This window comes from Plectropomus leopardus, chromosome 3 (assembly GCF_026936395.1).
Source record: "Plectropomus leopardus strain MGB_pleo_1.0 chromosome 3, ASM2693639v1, whole genome shotgun sequence".
Taxonomy (NCBI): domain Eukaryota; kingdom Metazoa; phylum Chordata; class Actinopteri; order Perciformes; family Serranidae; genus Plectropomus; species Plectropomus leopardus.
This window is the reverse complement of record NC_142178.1, coordinates 3,568,868-3,586,591: the sequence shown is the minus strand read 5'-3', so window position 1 is coordinate 3,586,591 and position 17,724 is coordinate 3,568,868. Positions and strand designations below refer to the sequence as shown.

At 40.6% G+C, this 17,724-nt stretch overlaps 1 protein-coding gene across 4 annotated transcripts in view; it reads right to left on the bottom strand.

Moving 5' to 3' along the window:
* rptor (regulatory associated protein of MTOR, complex 1) overlaps positions 1-17,724 on the bottom strand; it is a 256,587-nt gene that overhangs the window by 213,143 nt on the left and 25,720 nt on the right. For all 4 annotated transcript variants that reach the window (XM_042484972.2, XM_088075352.1, XM_088075351.1 and 1 more), the window contains exons 3-4: positions 12,889-12,991; positions 9,793-9,875 (exon numbers count right to left, since the gene is read on the bottom strand). In XM_042484972.2, coding sequence (XP_042340906.1) covers positions 9,793-9,875; positions 12,889-12,991 — 186 coding nt within the window. The remainder of the gene's footprint in view (positions 1-9,792; positions 9,876-12,888; positions 12,992-17,724) is intronic.

The window sequence follows — 17,724 nt, the reverse complement described above, 5'->3', positions numbered from 1 at the left end:
GGGACCTGGAGATATCTGAGGAGTTCTGTTGGAAAAATATTATATGATATTTTGTGACTCTAAAACTGAAATTCATAAAACAGGGTTCCCAGGGGCGAAAGGAATGCTGAAGGCTGTGTGGTAAGCTAATGGCAGATCACTTTCATATTTTTTGGGACTGCCCACTGCTCTGTCCATATTAACAAGAGATTATCAAAGAAATAAGGAACATTTTTTTGTCAAATTATACTTGGGCAAAAACTCTGGACAATCTTATGAATTTTTTTTTAAAATACTTTTGGCTGCAACTAACAAATCTATCACACGAAAGTGGCATTTCATGCATCACCCAGACTGTGACGTTTGGTACAAATACACAAACCATCACAGCCCTACTCGTCATGCAGCATTCAGCTATGGAGACATAAGGGACAGGTGGTCCTGCTAAAACTATATAGGACAAAAAAAAATAAAACACTGTGACATCATTAGAATAGTGATTATGTATGTTGTCAAGACCCAATGTGTACAATAACCCACACATGTCAGTTCTGGAGGTCTGATCATGCACGTTTCACACACAACTAAAATACTTTGAAAAGATAAATGCATGTTTTACTTCTCAAAGTTTCTCTCCTTCTCTTCATCGGAAGAGGATGGAGAATCTCTCCCTTTAGCTCTCAGCTAACGAGAGCACACAGCACTTCAAAAAGAATATGAGATAAGGTCTGATCAATGAAACTCACTTTCTGCTACGCTCACATGAGGACATGTTGCAACAAAACCTGCGAACCATTTTGGGTCACAACCCCCGAGCTTAGCAGAGCGTGTATCTCTATAACAACAATAACAATCCTGCATCATCTCAACATAAACAGGAGTTCATCTCCATCTAACAACCAAGACGGGATGGCTTGAGGTCTCTTCTCTATAGTTTGGTGAGATATTTACGAGGTGATCAGCAGCAGTGAGAGAGCTGATCAATAAGCTGCCTCTCATATGCCCCCAGCATCTGGCAGCCATGACCTGCAGCCCTCCTCAAAGGCTCATTGTTTATAGATGTGCTGGTGGGACGTCCATAAGTCTTCCAGTGGGCTAATGGTTTTCTCTGTGGCTCCTATTGGACTGAGTGCATGAGGAGCAGCAAGGGGAGACCATTAAGACGGTTTCCGCATGGCGTTATTCACTCCGCAGCTTCCCGCTCGCACTGCTTGTCAATTAAATTCAAATGAGATTCAACTGATTTGGCAGCTGTGAGGGGTCCCTAGAGGGAAAAATGCAGTGGGTGGCGTGCTGCTGGTTACTGAGTTGGAAGTGTTATGCTCTACAACCAGCAAAGCCAGCAAAGGGTCAACTTATTTTGACTGAATAAGCCAAACTATCTGTTTTCCAAAATTCAGAGTAGAAATCCGAATGTGTGAAAATGATCCGCGTCTATTTGCCAATCTTTTTTCACTTTTAATTTCAATCTGATGGCAGTGTGTGCCACTCACTCCCACTCTGAGTGTGCTTGCTTTGTCAGCACACGCTGGCACACGAGATGTGACCAAACCACATTTCCCTATTGCTGGCAGCAGCACAAGACCGCACATTGTTATTCTCCTCACATGCTTCGGATTGTTGTTATTATCCTCACATGATTTTTTTTTTCCACCTGATTCAGAGACTTCAACCAATGATCATTATCTCTGTCAGCGGGGACGGGCATGGGAAATTCTTCTGTTATGTAAAACTGGCACATCTCACTAAAAGGCAACAGTACACTCACCTTTGCTGCGATATCTATTCAAAATAAAATCAGTACTATTTTTACAAATGGCTATCGTACAGCGTATTAGTATTCCTTTATTTATGCCACATTTTCATCGAGATCTAGAGTTGGGTCAATTTCCATTTTTGCCAGACTGTCAAAGTTGGAAAATAAAGGGTTATTTCCTAACATAATAAACCATGGGTCTAGCATGGGTGGTCAAAATATGTTTTTGTTTATTTTTTTTTAGAAGTTTTAGTCATAAAAGAATTTTTATAGATCTAAAGAACTTCTATAAAAAGGCTTATACTTAAAGTTTTATGGTATGGCCACCCTCCTTTTCCTTTTTTTCCCCAACTTTTTTATATTTTCACATAGATAATTAACAACAAACACATTAATACATGACAGTACCCCACAACGCCACCCACCACTGGAAAACAAATATTTAAAAAATAAATTTCACGAAAATATCAAACTTGATGACAAGTCAAAATAACAATAAAACATTATTTTGATAGTGAGCACAAGTTTCTTGTGTTTTAGGTGAACTTTGATAGTAAATAAAGTGGCCACCCAACACATTATGAAGACTCAGTTTTATATGCATCTCAGTTCTATAGCAGGGGATCCCTGCTCCCTCTCTCTTTCAGCTCAGTGCTCCTTGGCCTAAAAAACATTGAAGACCCCTGTGCTAGACAGCAGTGCACTTTGCATGTTTTCAATGAGTGGTGAAGCCATTTTCACAAACTCTGCTAGACAGGTCAGGGCGGTTGCCTCTAGTCACACGGGTGTGTCACTGCTGGAAATTCCCTTGCCGAATCGAAGTGTTTGCATGTTGCTTTCTGCTCAGTGGAGGACGCTAATTAATGTTTCATCTTTTTTTCTACTTGTAGTTTCACACTATATCTCCCTTAATAAAAACATGGGCTGAAAGAAGTGACCCCTCTGGCAGTCAAGGCTGGAGAAAACTGTCTGATAACACTGTTCAGCCTGCGCATTTCACACTACAAAATACAAGCTTGGGTATTCTGTGTAGACCTTTTGTACTGTAGACATTTTGACTGGTAAATGTGTTTTAAATCTCCCAACCCCAGTTTGAAACTCAGATGTTCCATTAAAAATGTAACAGTCTAATGTGAGATAACCTTGATTACATGATGAGAGTTGTGTTTTCAGATTTTATAAAGCTCCCTGTAGAGCCACAGCAGACATTATGCACCTGCTACCCGACTACTCCTCATGATGAACTTTGTGAGCAAAATCATTAGTCAGTATCCCAGAGCATAACAGAGAAATGTAACATTATGTCATCTTAAATCGTAGGTTGCATTGTTAGTGACTACACAGAAATTCTTCACTCGTACTCGTCCTCTGCTATGCAATTTGGTGTTTCCAGGGTGATGAGAGAAAACCTCAAAATGTTTGAGCTGCAGCTCACTGATACATAATGCAGAGGCAGTTAGTGAAGTGGACAGCAGGGGTTCACAGTCAGGCAGGAGAGACATGGAGGACACCACCAAGATGGAGAGAGAGACAGACCAAAGGAGAACTGACTGTTTCACTGGCCGGAGATTTGCTGTAAACGTGTTTGGCAGCTGCAACATGTTCAGCAAGTACTGCATGACTTAAAAAAAAAAAAACCTCTGACAAGACAAGAGCGCTGCTTTTCATCTCAATGACTAGCAAACATCTAGCAAGTCAAGAGGGGAGAATTTCAGACTCTATTTGCAAACATGCTACAAAGGACAAAAAGAGAAAGAGACACAAAAAAGGGTGACATGCGGAGAGAAAACGAAAAAGAACAAGAGAAGCTTGAAAGAGAATTGGAGAGCAGAGGAGGCATGTTGAGAGGGAGAGCTCAAAGAGAAACTGAAAGCCAAGTAAGGTATCTCAATAACTTCTGGCCACTCAATGTGTCTGTGTGGGGGGAAAAAAGCAGTTGAATCCAGTCTCGGCTAGAATATAACAAAATACAGCCACACTCAATAAAAGCTCAGACAGCAGAGAGAAAAACACTGTCTGTGGAAGAAGCTCAACAACAAAGACAGCTGACAAATAAACTGATGATGATGAAGAATATACACACTGAAGGTATTGTACAACAGAAAGAACTGCACAAGTGTGAGAGGGACTGAGAATGCTGGGAGTTTGTGGGTAAGATAAGGACACCAACAACAAGCCTTAGAGAGACAGTGAGGAGCTCACACGTTGCTTGGTATCTAAAGGGGTGAGTTGAGGTGGTTCAGGCATCTGACTAGGATGCCTCCTGGGCGCCATCAGTCATAGTCTCCTGGGCATATTCGACTGGTCAGAGGCCCTGAGGCTGACCCTGAAATGGCAGGACGGGGTTGTATATCTCATCAGGCATTGAAGTGGCGCTGGGGAGAGGGACATCTTGAGTACTTTGCTCAGCCTGCCGCCACTGCGACCTGGCCAAACATAAGCGGATGAAAATGCATGGATGGATTCAAAAGTCATTAAATTTGTGATTTGAGTTGAGCTTAAGTCCAAGTTTTGAATGGACGTGACCTGACCCCAGCTGAGGAATGGAAAAATGGACGGACAGATGGTAGGTTTTAAGATGTGTAGGGCTGGGGCGACGCATCGACGTAATCAATTACGTAAATACGTCCATTTACGTAATGTGCGTCGATGCGTTGCAAGGTGGATGTAAGGCCCGTTTCACACAGTGCGCATCATAAGCGTGAGACGTCAGCATCGCTGAGCAGCAGCGTGTTTCATGTGTGTGGTGTTCACACATACAGTGTTGTTGTAATGTAGCTGCTGCGTCGCTGCCTGCTGCTATAAGTGTGTATTTCTGTATTTAAAAGCACTGTCAGAGGGCTTTTGTTTTGAAAGGGAAGCTGCGTGTCAGCTGCAGGACATCTAGAGAAACTTTGGCTCACCGTTTTTTTACGTGCAGCGCACGCGTTTGTCAGCAAGAACAGAGAGTAAAAGAAATACAAAGACAGCTGTTTTACTTCAACGTCCTCGCTTCCCTTTCAAAACAAAAACCCTCTGACAGCGTCTCTGTGGACAGAATACCATTAGTTGCTCATACAATGCATTTTACTTTGAAACATTTACAGGACCAGGTTGTCAGCTGTGCAGGAGCTTGCACAACTTCATAAATGAGTGGAATTTGTGCATGTAAAAACAGAAATACAACACTTATAGCAGCAGGCAGCGACGCAGCAGCGACGTAGCAAAAACGCTGCATGTGTGAACACCACACGCATGAAACACGCTGCTGCTCCACAAGGCTGAGGTCTCCCGCTCCTGACGTGCGCTGTGTGAAACGCACCTAAGGCCCCGTTACGGCTGGACTATATTGATGCAGAAAGAATCTACTAGTTATAATTATTTCTGTTAGAGAAAAGTTAGAGTGATTTTCAAATTGCACTGATTTTACTGTAAGATGTTTTGTTGGACTGCTAGATTTGAGGTTTGTTACTGTAACAAAGAGTAACTGTTTTGTTACTCCTCCTAAAAGTGACTTGAATTTTACATTGTTTTATTTATTTTGATGTTGGATTGTTAAATGTAGATTGCACTACATTCCTTGGAACAAGCTCTTGCATTAATTTCATTTTGGAGAGACTTTATATCAGACTGTAACACAGATTACCAGTTAAGACTGGGCTATTTTTGTTGGGAAATAATGCCCTGTAGTGTATACGCTGTCATGATTGAAGATGATTGAATAAAATATTGAAATATAAATGACAAGTTTTAAAATGTTATTTTCGGTAAATTTGTTGTTATATTAATCGAGTAATAAAAAAAATAATAGTTAGATCAATAAAAAAAAAAAACGATAGATTAATTGATTATTCAAAAAAATAATTGTTAGGTGCAGCCCAAAAGATTTGAAACATCAGAAATGTGAGCTCACAAGCAGAAGAGCTTGACTTATTTTAACAAAAAATAACTAAAATGTGTATACTTGAAATTAGATTAAATGTTAATGGCAATCAAGCCCTCGCAAATTCAAATTTCCAACTAATTAATGACTTTTTGGGCCTGATATTAATAAAATTTCATTTCATTTCATTCTTTTTAAAGACCTGCAGACACCCTGATAAAAACACAAAAAAGATGAAGAGGTAAAGAGGATGGAAACATAAAAGCCCTGATTGAAAGAAATATCACTTTGATGTGGAGTGGAAAGCGATGATGAAAAAAGGTCAGAGAGAGAAGGAGATGTGTTTTTTTAAGAGTGCGACGTGGTGTTGGTGGAGAAAAGTGAGTGGGCAGCAGCCAAGACTGTGTTTGCTTTTCTCTCTCTGTTTTCTGGCCATGAGAGTTAATGTAAGAGCACAGAAGCAAACAGAGAAACGGATTCGTGATGGCAGGTTGGCACAGCTAAACTCTCTGGGCAGCTCCACTGATACCAACAGCGCTCTCACATACCAACGCACAGAAAATGTGATAAAATGGATGTTAGATTCGCTCTGTGTAATGTTTACCAACCATCCGAAACAAACTTATTACAAGATTTCTTGCCACGTTGACAAAGAAGATAAATAGCGTAAACGTGTAACTGATTTCTTTGTCATCAGTTTATGTAAGGTGTGTTGGAGAACGCTGCTCTGTGGTGTGATGCTGCAGAGCTGCGAATCCTCAGGCTGAAAAAAGGAGCAGCTTTCTCACCCTCCCACTCCTCCTCCTGCACTCCCACCACCATTTGCTGCTGACCTCCGGGGTCGACCGAGGCCGGGCCGACATTACTTTAGCTACTGTCTCCTGGGACGTCTATTTCTCCACCTCCTCTTACGTCGTGATTTAGTCCTGTACCACTGAGCATACAGCCACACATTTTGTCACATTCTCATTGTATGATGTATTTTTGGTTCTTAGCAGTATGACAACAAGATAATGTCCGCTTTGATGCTGAGGCAACTAACTAGCCACTATTGCACCCCAGTTGGCCTCGCTAACTCATCTCTTTTCAGCTTCTGGCTGGCTTCCCCCTCACCCTGTCCCTCAGAGGCCATGTTCACCCAGACAGTTGAAACCACAAATCTACCAAACACACATTTTGTTACATAGTCTCAACGGAAAAAAAAAAGAGGCAAATCCAATTCTTCCTGACCGGATTTAAAACATATTCGCTGGTGGTTTGAAATGCAATTCAAATCCAATATCTGCAAATGCAACACAGGCCGACCGCTCAGGATCAGATTTCAAGTGTTTGCTTCTTTTTCCCCATCGTTTTCCACAGAAAACATATTTGACAAAGCAAGAGGAAAAGAGAAAAGTATGAGGAAGACGGTCAAAATATTGGTCCAGGACCAGCTATCATGCAGTGTCATCATCTTAAGCCACAAAACTCACTGATTGTAACTCTCTGCTTAAAGGAGGATGTCAACAAGCGTTGCCTAGAAACGTAGTGTTGTGTATCTTGCCCTGTGCAGTGTTTTAAGAGAGCAGGCTCCACAGCTGCCAAGTCTATGTCTGTGTTGGTTACCTTGGTGATACTTTATTCTGCAGTTAAAGTGGCAGGTTATCTAATTCACGTACCCTCAGGGTTTCCCACATATTTATGTATTTGTGGCGGCACTTCGCAATTAAAATACCTGCCACCACAAACAGATTTTCTACTTTTCGAGTTGGACCGTGCTTTTAAATATATGTGTTTGGTTATTTAGCACAATGCCATGGCACAGAGTAGAGTGGGTTGATCCCCCGGTGTTGCTGGTCCGGTGTACTAGCTTAAACCAGATGATTTGATTTATGCAAATTAGCTGAACTGGTATTTATCATTATGTCATGTTCTGACAACTTTAAAAGTAGCCTAAAGCCTTTTTCCACAGGACTAGTATTATGTTAGGACCTCAAGTAATTTATAATAATTGCAGAGGACGTCTGTGATTTTAATCACGTGCAAATCAGCCATGTCCTTAACTTGTAAAGTGAAAATTCCAACGCAAATTACCAACCATATCACGGCAAACACAGAGGTCAGGGGACTATATTAGTCCTGTGCAAATCGGCATCTCTGTGATTTGCTGGTGATAAGGGGTTGTATTTTTTGTTTTGTTTTTCTGCGCATCATTGTATCAGGGGAATAATGTCAGTAAATTCCAGTAAACATTTAAAAGACAAAAAAAGTTTTCTGTCAGAGAAAAAACAGTGATAGAGTGAGTGAGTGATAGATGTCTAAATTGCTTTCTAAATTTCCTGTGGGGTAGATCGTCTTTTAATCAGCACACAGCACAACAATGACATCCAACAGTCTGACATCTCAGAATGAAAGTACATGATAGAGAGCTGTCTAAACACTGGCCTCTTACACTTTGGACAGTCGGATGCAAATATCAGATTTCCTGTTGCTGGAGTACAGTTACATTCTCTCCCTCGTTCCCTGTTCTCTCTGTGCAAACAGTGTCAAGGTGTCAGAGCACTATTTGGTCTTCCTTCAGCTCCTTCTCTAATCATTTACTCTCCCTTTCTGTTTCTCCTAGACCTTCGATTATCTTGTAGATGGAGTGTTCTGATGAGTGTTTTTAAGAGGGGAGGTCTGCCCTTGCCATCTGCTCCAGCACCAAGGCTATGATGCTAAGAGGCACGCAGGGCTGCTTTGGGATGACAACAGGTCTAGCAGCCTCTGGGAAAACACTGAGCTGGCTTACAGCTAGGAGCCAAGGATGCATGTACACACACAAACTAAACAGCTGAATTTATAAAAAGACATGCGGCATTTGTTTTAAAAAAAAAAATATGAATCACTGTCAAGGGCATGTGGGTGTTTTGTTGGCACTGTGCGTACAAGAAGTGTATTAGGATCTGACAAGATGGGATATCTACAACAAAACCATTCACACATACCACATATTCAAATCATCACTAAACGTAAACAGCGAATAGGCATGTGCATTATGTAATATTTCATACCTCACCATACCAACCGCGAGTGCACTACCTACTTTCAGCTTTTCAGACTTAATAGGAACCCACAATAGGAACCCACAAGATGTTAAGAAAAGTAATACTCTAACAGTTATTTTCCTTATTAAACAGAGACATACAACTGTACACCTTTTGAACTCAGCTTTCTCTCGGTTGCAGAAGACTGAAGAGGCTTAGTTGCCTTGTTAACTTACCATAAAACACGCTTCACTCAAACCTGACAGAAACAAAAAACTCACCAAAACCATCTTGGTTACTCTTGCTAGTAATCTAGTTAGTAAGTCCACTGTTCTTAAAATCACCAGCTCCAGTTTAGTTGAGATAAATCCATAATTCACCAAATAAGATGTAAAAAAAGAAAATGCTGTTATTCCCCAAAGTCTTCTCAGTAGAGACCAGAGACTGAGCTCTGGTGGTGCGTGCTGTGCACTAGACACAATGAGTTTAATAGAAAGAGGAGTACCTGTATTTATAAAAGTATTGAAAAACATACCTTCGGAATGTCTAAATACTTTGGTATGAGGTAATACCGTGATACCACCCAAGCCTTATAGTGAATTTGGAGCCACAGAGTCACCCCAACAGCCGCATTAACCATATTTTCATTCTCACATACATCACTATGTTTCATCTGCCAACAGTGTCACCTTAGATTGATCTGTACAGGATTGTGCTTGCCACACTTGAACACATCAGAGAGTAGAAACCGATGTCTTTAAAGTGATACTCAAAAAAAACATGGTTCGAATCAATAGATGCCACTGTGTTAAAAGCCCTTTCTGATACAGATCTAGGAGGGGTAACTAACATTAGTAAGGTTCACAGAGTTGGCAAAACCTAAAAGACATTCTAGATACTTGAAATACCTGCCAACATCTATAAAAGAACTTCTGAAACATCTTAGAAAACACATGAGAATGACTTAATGGATGCCAAAAAAGCGATCAGTAATACTTTGATACAACCGAGGTCGAGTCCAGGACTGCCTACAATTCATTTGATTTAATTTCTAAGTGTTTTATTGGAAGCCTTATTTGATTCAACACTGTGTGTATCATATTATGGCGAGACTAAGTGTATGTGATGACTGTATCATTATAAGAACACGCAAGAACAGGAGGGAGGCTGGTTCAGGTGAACCCACTCACCCTGGGCTGCCAGTTTTCATATTGCTTCTGCAGATTGGCCCCAATGGTCTCCAGGGCTTTCTGTGGGCTCATTGACAGAGGATCTGGCAAGAAAACACAAACTGTAAACATCACACATAGCATGAAACAGTCATAGCATAGCAAAACCACACACGCTCACTCTGGAGCAAACAAACCAAGCATGATTTTATCATTTATTTAAATTGCCGTCAATCTTAAAATGATGTAATCTAAACAAGCAGGCCAACATTATTGAACACTGAGGCAGAAGACACTTCCAAGCCGTAATTTCAGAGGTAAGTTGGAGTTTATGATTTCAACATCAAAGGAATATCTCTTGTTAAATCAAAAGCAGGGTTTGGAAAAAAAGCAGCAGCCCCCTCAGGTTGAAATATTGATGAGAGGGAATCGATACAGCATGAAGAATAGCAGAATATAGATTGAAGACGGATCAAATTGCGCTCAGCAGGCAGAGAAGAATGTATTGGCAAGTTTGCAGGAGATACTGATATGCTTTATGCTGAAAATTAAACCACTGCCCTTATGATGAATGAGGCCTGCTTGCAATGCATTATCACAACAAATAAGTCAACAAGAGGATGCATTTATAACTTTTGGTGATTTAATGTCATTATTGGGAGTAAGTATGTATGAAGATAAAGTACTGTTATAGTAAAGTTAAATAAAATATTGTCATAATTAAACAAATAAAAGCAAAACCCGTGGTGCTTTTATTTTGAAGGACCCGGCTCGTCTCAGGCCCAAAGTGACAGTGTTTTTGCTGTAGACTTGAAGCCACCAGTTAACAGTTGGACGTCAGCATTAGCAGAAAGTTTAACGTTAACCATGGAATGAGGATTTATCCACTGCGAGCTGGAAACAAACTTACAGCTCTACAGTTCAGAGATTGCAAAGATTTCCAAGTTGCACTGGTGCTCTCTGGTCACAAAATGTGGCTTAATAGTTACAGTCTGGAGCTCGGCAAAAGCACTGGTTTGTGTGTGTCAGTGTCTTGTGCTGAATCCCCACATTCAGTATAACTTTCTAGCTCCTCCATATTTCTTAGTTTTGGTGCAGTGCATTGTGTAGAGGCCCATCGGCCACGCTTACAAATGCAGAGCGTTATCAGCTGTCATAGACAAAATGAACAATATGGCATAATATGAAACTATAGACATTTTTTTTATCATTAGATGATATATTTCGTCAGATCGCACAGCCCTACTCCTGGCACTTCTTCGCCTTCACAAGTGAAGCAATAGTATGTGTGCAAAGTGGCGGGCTGCTTCTGGCCCACAGGGTTTTAGTTTGGCACCCGTGCTCTAGGGAAAACACCGTACACCATTTTATAATTTCCTGTTATGATGAAACTGAGACGGTGCCAGTGTATGAAGGAAGTTTTTACATGCACCACTAAAAGCAGATGTAAGCCCTCTAGCATACAGCTGCCGCATGTGTCATCAATTAAATGCCATGGTGCATTTAAGGACATCACCTCTGCTTTTGCCCCTTAATATTCCCAAACGCCACCTCAGACACCAAGTGGCAGGTCTAAACAATGTCAGCATCTTCAGCAGTCCCTGAGAAAGTTTCAGAAACTTTAAGAGCTGTTTTCCCTCTTTAATGTGTCTTCCTCTCTCCTAACAGTCAAGTGGTCTCAGGGGAGCTAAACAATGGTTTGAGGTTCCCATTCAATGAAGATGTTTCTTTTCTTTTTGTTCTGTGTCATGTTGTGTGGCTCTGGTGGGGGCAGACTGCTTCATCCTTAGTTGAAAGAGGCTTTATGAATTGAACTCCCAAGCGAATGACGGAGAATGTCCCTAAATGCTACAAAGTAAGAGCTAAAACTTTCACTGTCAACATTTAGTTGATGGTAGTCCTAAATGGCATAGCACTGCTTGTCACCCTTTGAAACCCTGGCTTTTCTGCTTATTGTTATGCTCATTATTTGCAGATTTTAAGCATAGTTCCTCAATTTCCGGATACCTAGCTAGAACATTTTTCACTCTTGCATAAGACCACATGCACACATACAAGCGCCCATGTGTATATCAGTTGATGCTTGTTCTTTTGTGTGAAATTCTGTGTGTTGCTGTCTTGGCCAGGACTCCCTTGATTTCTGCATTCTGAATCTCAGTGGGACTATTCCTGGTCAAATAAAGGTTAAATAAACAAATAAAATACATTTTCTATACAGGCATGTCATATATGGTTATTGTCAGTATAACGGGATGAAATGCTACCACTTTGAATGTATTCCCCTTTCCCACAAAATTAGTATACTCTTTATTCCAGGTATTTTATCAGCAAATTTCCAAAATTTTTACAAAACTTTCTTGGTTTGTTTGTTTTTCCAAAACTTCTCTAGACCTGGAGATTGCTATTATTTGATGTCCATGACTTTTCAGGTTTTTCATGACTATATGAACCAGAGTATTCCATGAGAAACATTCAGTATTCATAAAAATAATTCATTTTTGGCCCAGCCAAAGACACAAATTAACCAAGCATTGCTGTTAGCAAGTTTTGTTGTGGTTTAGTGTTTTTTTCACAAGACAACAGTACAGGGGGCCTGAAAACCCAAGCTTTTGAAACCAGGTTCCAGAGTGCAATCTTTTGAAAACGCAACCCTTCTGTCGTCGTGAAAACTGGCAATGCACAGAACCTGTGAGAACAATGACGTCACAGCTGCAGTTCCCTCAGTCACATGGTGTTCTTTTGTGGTGTGTCATTACAAAGCTGCACCACCAACCACTGGCCTGGCATACATACTACAGCGTTTTCAATTGTTTTTGTGGATCCGTGTACACAAGAATCATTCTCACAATAATATCATATGAACGCAGATTCTTTTAAAAACCCAAAGGAAAGACTTTTTTTGTTTTAAGTAGGGCCCTTCTCCTTAGCATGACCTTATGAAGACATGGTGCTAAAAAAGTATGGTTAAAACTAAAAAAAAAGAAAAAAAAAGATAGGTCATATTCTGAAAAATACTGTAAGCATCATATTTAAGAAGAACCCACTTCATCATATCCAACACTTTGTGTTGCGTTTGAGTGCTTGTCTGTTTTACATTTATGATGCTGTGCGACTCACCTATCCAGCACTCCAGTCGGGCACAGGGGGAGGTCTTGACCACATCGGGAGGGTCCACTCCCACATTGAGACACAACACCAGTGCTACACTCACAGTCTTCATCTGGGGGAGAAGACACAGAACACAACATTATCCTCACATCACTCATCAGTGCTCCAATCTAAACAGACTCTTGGATTCATTCTTAATAATTCAAAACCACATAAAATCTTTATTCGTCTGGGAAACGAGTTTGAGCACATATGCTTGTACTCAAGTCAGTGTTGTAAACCACATCGAGCTGCTGCTGGCCACTGAAGCTCCAGTGGAGCGGTGAAGGTTAAGTGTCTCGCCCAAGAGACACTCAGCTGTAGTTACTGAGAAATGAGTTATTCTTTTCCCCTCCACTTTTTCTCAGTCTGGCACAGGGATTTCTTTATGTCTCCGAGACAAGTGCCACTCCATGAAGGACTGTAACGTGCAGTCTGTACGGTTTGTCACTGTCACTGTGTGATTGCATGAATTAAACCCAAAAAGGTGCAGATCACACCAAGGGGCAGTCTGAAGATAAATTAATGCCAAAATGTCGAAACTGAAACCACACGAGGTAATGACCCGTGACACAGAGGACCACCGGGGCAGGAAGTGAGCGGAAGGAGAGAGAAACAGGCCATCTGGAAAAGAACAACCATCGATTCATGGGTCATGTGGCAAGTCCTGACACTTGCACCACAGCTCCAATTACCACATGCATATGTACAGTAGTGCAGGTAAAATTTGATCTGTGCATGCAATTCTTAGCTCTACACAATTTGAGTGCATGTAACTAGCTTAAAGTAAGTTGTGCAGAGCTGCCAACTCCCATGGATTGAGTGGGACTCAACTGACACTTTTCATGCACTCTCATGCTTTTTCCTTTCTCTCATGCAATAAAAATCAAATGTATAATTGATATCTGTTGTGGCGCAATGAAGAGGACACTGAGTGCACAGACAAGACTAGGGTTGAGTACTGGTCATATTCAAACCTATAACCAGGGTTTTCCACACATTCATTTATTTGTGGTGGGCTGCCACAATTAACCCTTAAAATTCAAATGAAATTTAAACCCCTAAAATTAAAAGCTGGAGACTTGTAATAGCTATTACAATTGCAGGGATTTGTTGCGTTTGTGGGAAGGTTAAAATGTTCAGCTTTCAAAACAGTAACTTCCCAAAAATATTACATGAAAATGAAAAATGTGGAGTGTATGTGCACTGGAGGCTTCGAGTTTCCACATCACACATGTGTAAAGGAACATTGGACTGGCTTCTAAACTATTTGTGATGTCACAAGATGAATGTGAAAGCAGCCTTCGAGTGTCAGGCTCTGAACATATATCATTCTGTACAGTGAAGCTTAAACACTGAGCTGTAAGGAACAAGAAGACAAAAAAACACATTTTTCACCCTATCCAGCTTGAACTGAATGTTCTTAAGAGAGTGAGAAAAGAGACTTTTCAGCCTGTCGGGGTCCCAGCTATCAACCTGTCCCTGCGCTGTCCTTGGTGCTGAGCAGGTAGGCTACTGAAACACAGATGAACCTGCTGCAGAGAAATCCTCATTACAAGAGGCATTTGCTTATGCAAAAAATAAATCTATCTTAACAAGATATTTATGTGCCTAAAAACAATTCTGTAAACTGACAAGGAATGATAAAGCTGAGTGTGTGTTTGAGAGAGAGAGAATGACAGAGAAAGTGGAAGAGAAGGTAGAAGGTGGACTTATTAATACATATATATATATATATATATATATATATATATATATATATATATATATATATATATATATATATATATATATATATATATGTATATATATATATATATATATATATATATATATATATTTGGCGAAATGTTTCTATAAATTATTTATAACTTACTCAGAGCGCTGCTTTGACGCGCTTATGACCCGCTCTGCCAAAACCTGAGATATTTTCTAATGAGCTGACTGAAACCTGTTGGCAGTAAAGTTAAAGTTAAAGTAAAGTTAAAGTTAAAGTGTTAAAGTAAATAAACAAAAGAACAATGACCACAGAGATCTTTTTTCATTTTCATATTACATTTGTAGGATGTCGGACAATTTGGGACAATTTTGCTGTTCCGTTTCTGGGAAATGTGTGAAGTTTGTATGATTATTACATCAAAAGCTGCAGATACACAAACACACACACACACACACACACACACACACACACACACACACACACACACACACACACACACACAAACACACACACACACACACCTATATCTCAAAAACTAATTAGATCACAGAAACGACCTATCCTGGCTTCAAAACTGTGATTTTCACCGAAAGGTGACAAGTTTGCACCTCTGTGGTTGTTTTCGGCCAGCCATTCTGGAATCTAGCAAATGCCATGAAGAACATTTTGAGGAGGCAGAAGGCATGTTTTTCAAAGATTGTCAGTTTTATGTACTACTGTACTGGATATAGTGAAAGTTCAGCAAATTTAAGAAAAAAAACTCAGCTATAGCTTTAACTCTGTTAAAAAGTAAGAAATGTGTTTTTCTACAGGGTAGAGTGTAGTTCCAAGGTATTCTTTGGTTTAGTTAATAGGTTCAACATGTTAGAGGAGGGTTTAGATTACTGATTCATCACTTTCTCATCTCTGCCACTAATACCAGCCATGGACTCAGCAGGAGAACTGTTTGTTGATGGCACTGCTTGACCTGAACTGACCAATCACTGCTTCATCAGCCTGTCCTTTAGTGAATCAAAGCCTGTGAGTGTTTACTCTGAGACAGATGGCCTTTGAACTTCACAAGGCCCTGCAAACCCTCTTGGCTCCAATTAGCTCTAGGTCAGCTACATGCAGGGTTCCCTTGAGGGTGCAATTCTTTCTTGCAACTCCCTGGTTACAGTTTTGCTTTAAAGATTTTTTTTTTTTTTCAAAAAGCTCTACACAAATCTAATTGCTTTAAGAGTTTCTGTGCAACCCAGGCAGTTTTTGGAACTTTATTGCAATAAAGTTCTAAATACTACAAGTACTGTGCGAGTTTCAACCCCTTTTTGACTTACTTCCTTTCTCCATGGCACGAAAAGCGGCATTGATGGGCCCAGTGTAATTTAGCCGCAAGACATTTCATTCAAAGCCACAAATGTGAACCTCATGGAGACCCAAGAAGAGAGGACAAAACATTAGGATACATCCTCCTGGAACCATGAATATCTGTACAAAAAATGTTTTCCATTACCAATATTTGATATTGAAAACTTGAAAATGTTGATGGCACAGAGGTGATGGCAGGATATTACCAACACCGGGAGGAATCATTCTCTGGGGAACATCAATGTTTGGACCAAAATGGTCAACCAACCGACCAAAGCTACCATCCCAAAAACCATGCTGCTAACGTGGCTAACAATTTAAACTGATACACCCTTTTCCCTACTGGGATTGAGAAATGAAGACAATCGAACACAGTTTTTTGCACATACAACACTATTATATAGGTCAAGGCAAGGGTGCCAAGTGACCTTTTCCAGGCAGTGTGAGATATTGTCTCAGTGTGTAATGTGGACCTATAGAGCACATGTTGTGTGTGTACAGTAGGTAACGTGACATCCCATGGCTGAAGAAGGTTAGGAGGGCTGTTGTTGTAAGGGTAATTAAGGTGCCTTCTGCTTTCCCACCCACACAGTAAAAGGTCAGTGTGCCAGTGGGACTCAGCAAGAGAGGACTAGACAGGCACATGCATACACACATGTGCACTGTATAGCACTGCTTTACTCATTTTTCACCTGACCTCCCCACCCCTCGGCCTTTTCCCGCCTGCATGGGGACATCACGAACCAATCCTTATGAAAAAAGAAAAACAACAACACGCTTGGGTACACAACTATATGGACACAATCCCCTGGTTATTGTGACAAATGAAACCAAAGTGACAGTAGTGTGATATTACAAGACTTGCTTCAGCATAGCAGTGCTTTGAGCTAAAACAACAATCAACACTGGCATGCTAACATGCTCACATAAGGTGGGTTTCCATCACAGAATTGTGCAAAACTTGAGCAGTATTTTTGAAATGTCGATAAAACACAACTGATGATGAGATGACTGTGTTTCCACTGAGTGATGTTCTGTGAGGCCAAGGCCACATAGGCTTGTTTTGCAAGTAATGATGGAAATGCAAGCCCCTTATACATGGGAGCGGCCACATATGAGGGATTTCTGGGAGCTGATAGTCAACGATTTCACAGAGGAATTGTGGATTCAAAACTTCCAGATGATCTGCTGAACTTTTGAAGAGTTATGTGATGCAATAACACCTCTTATAGCTCCTGTTGCATCATGGAGCCAGTTCCTACTGACAAGCACATAACCATAGCACCATGTGACCTAGAAAAGACAAATAAGTTTTTCCATTGCAGTTTTGCGAATTAAAGCTTTTTTAAATTGCCCTGAAATACGACCTCATGGGTGCGTAAAAACTTTTTTTGGATTAATGGGAGTTTTGTCAAAATTAATGTTTCCATTAGGCATATTTTATATTCGCAATTTCAGTTTGCTCAATTTGAAGGTTAATGGAAACCTGCCAATGACAATGTTGATATTTTGGAGGTAAAATGCTTACTAAGAGATTGAAATAGCAATCTTTAAGGCTGTAAAACTCCGAGCTAACGTTGGGCCAACAATGAGCGCCTGCTGCCCTTGTCACAACCGTGTGTCCCGCACCATCGGCCGTCATCAGCCCTCTTCGGCTTTTTTACGGCTGATTCAGCATGATGAATTAGCGGTAGCAGCCGTGGAGCCCATCTGTGAATAAAATCTCTCTGATTGGCTGT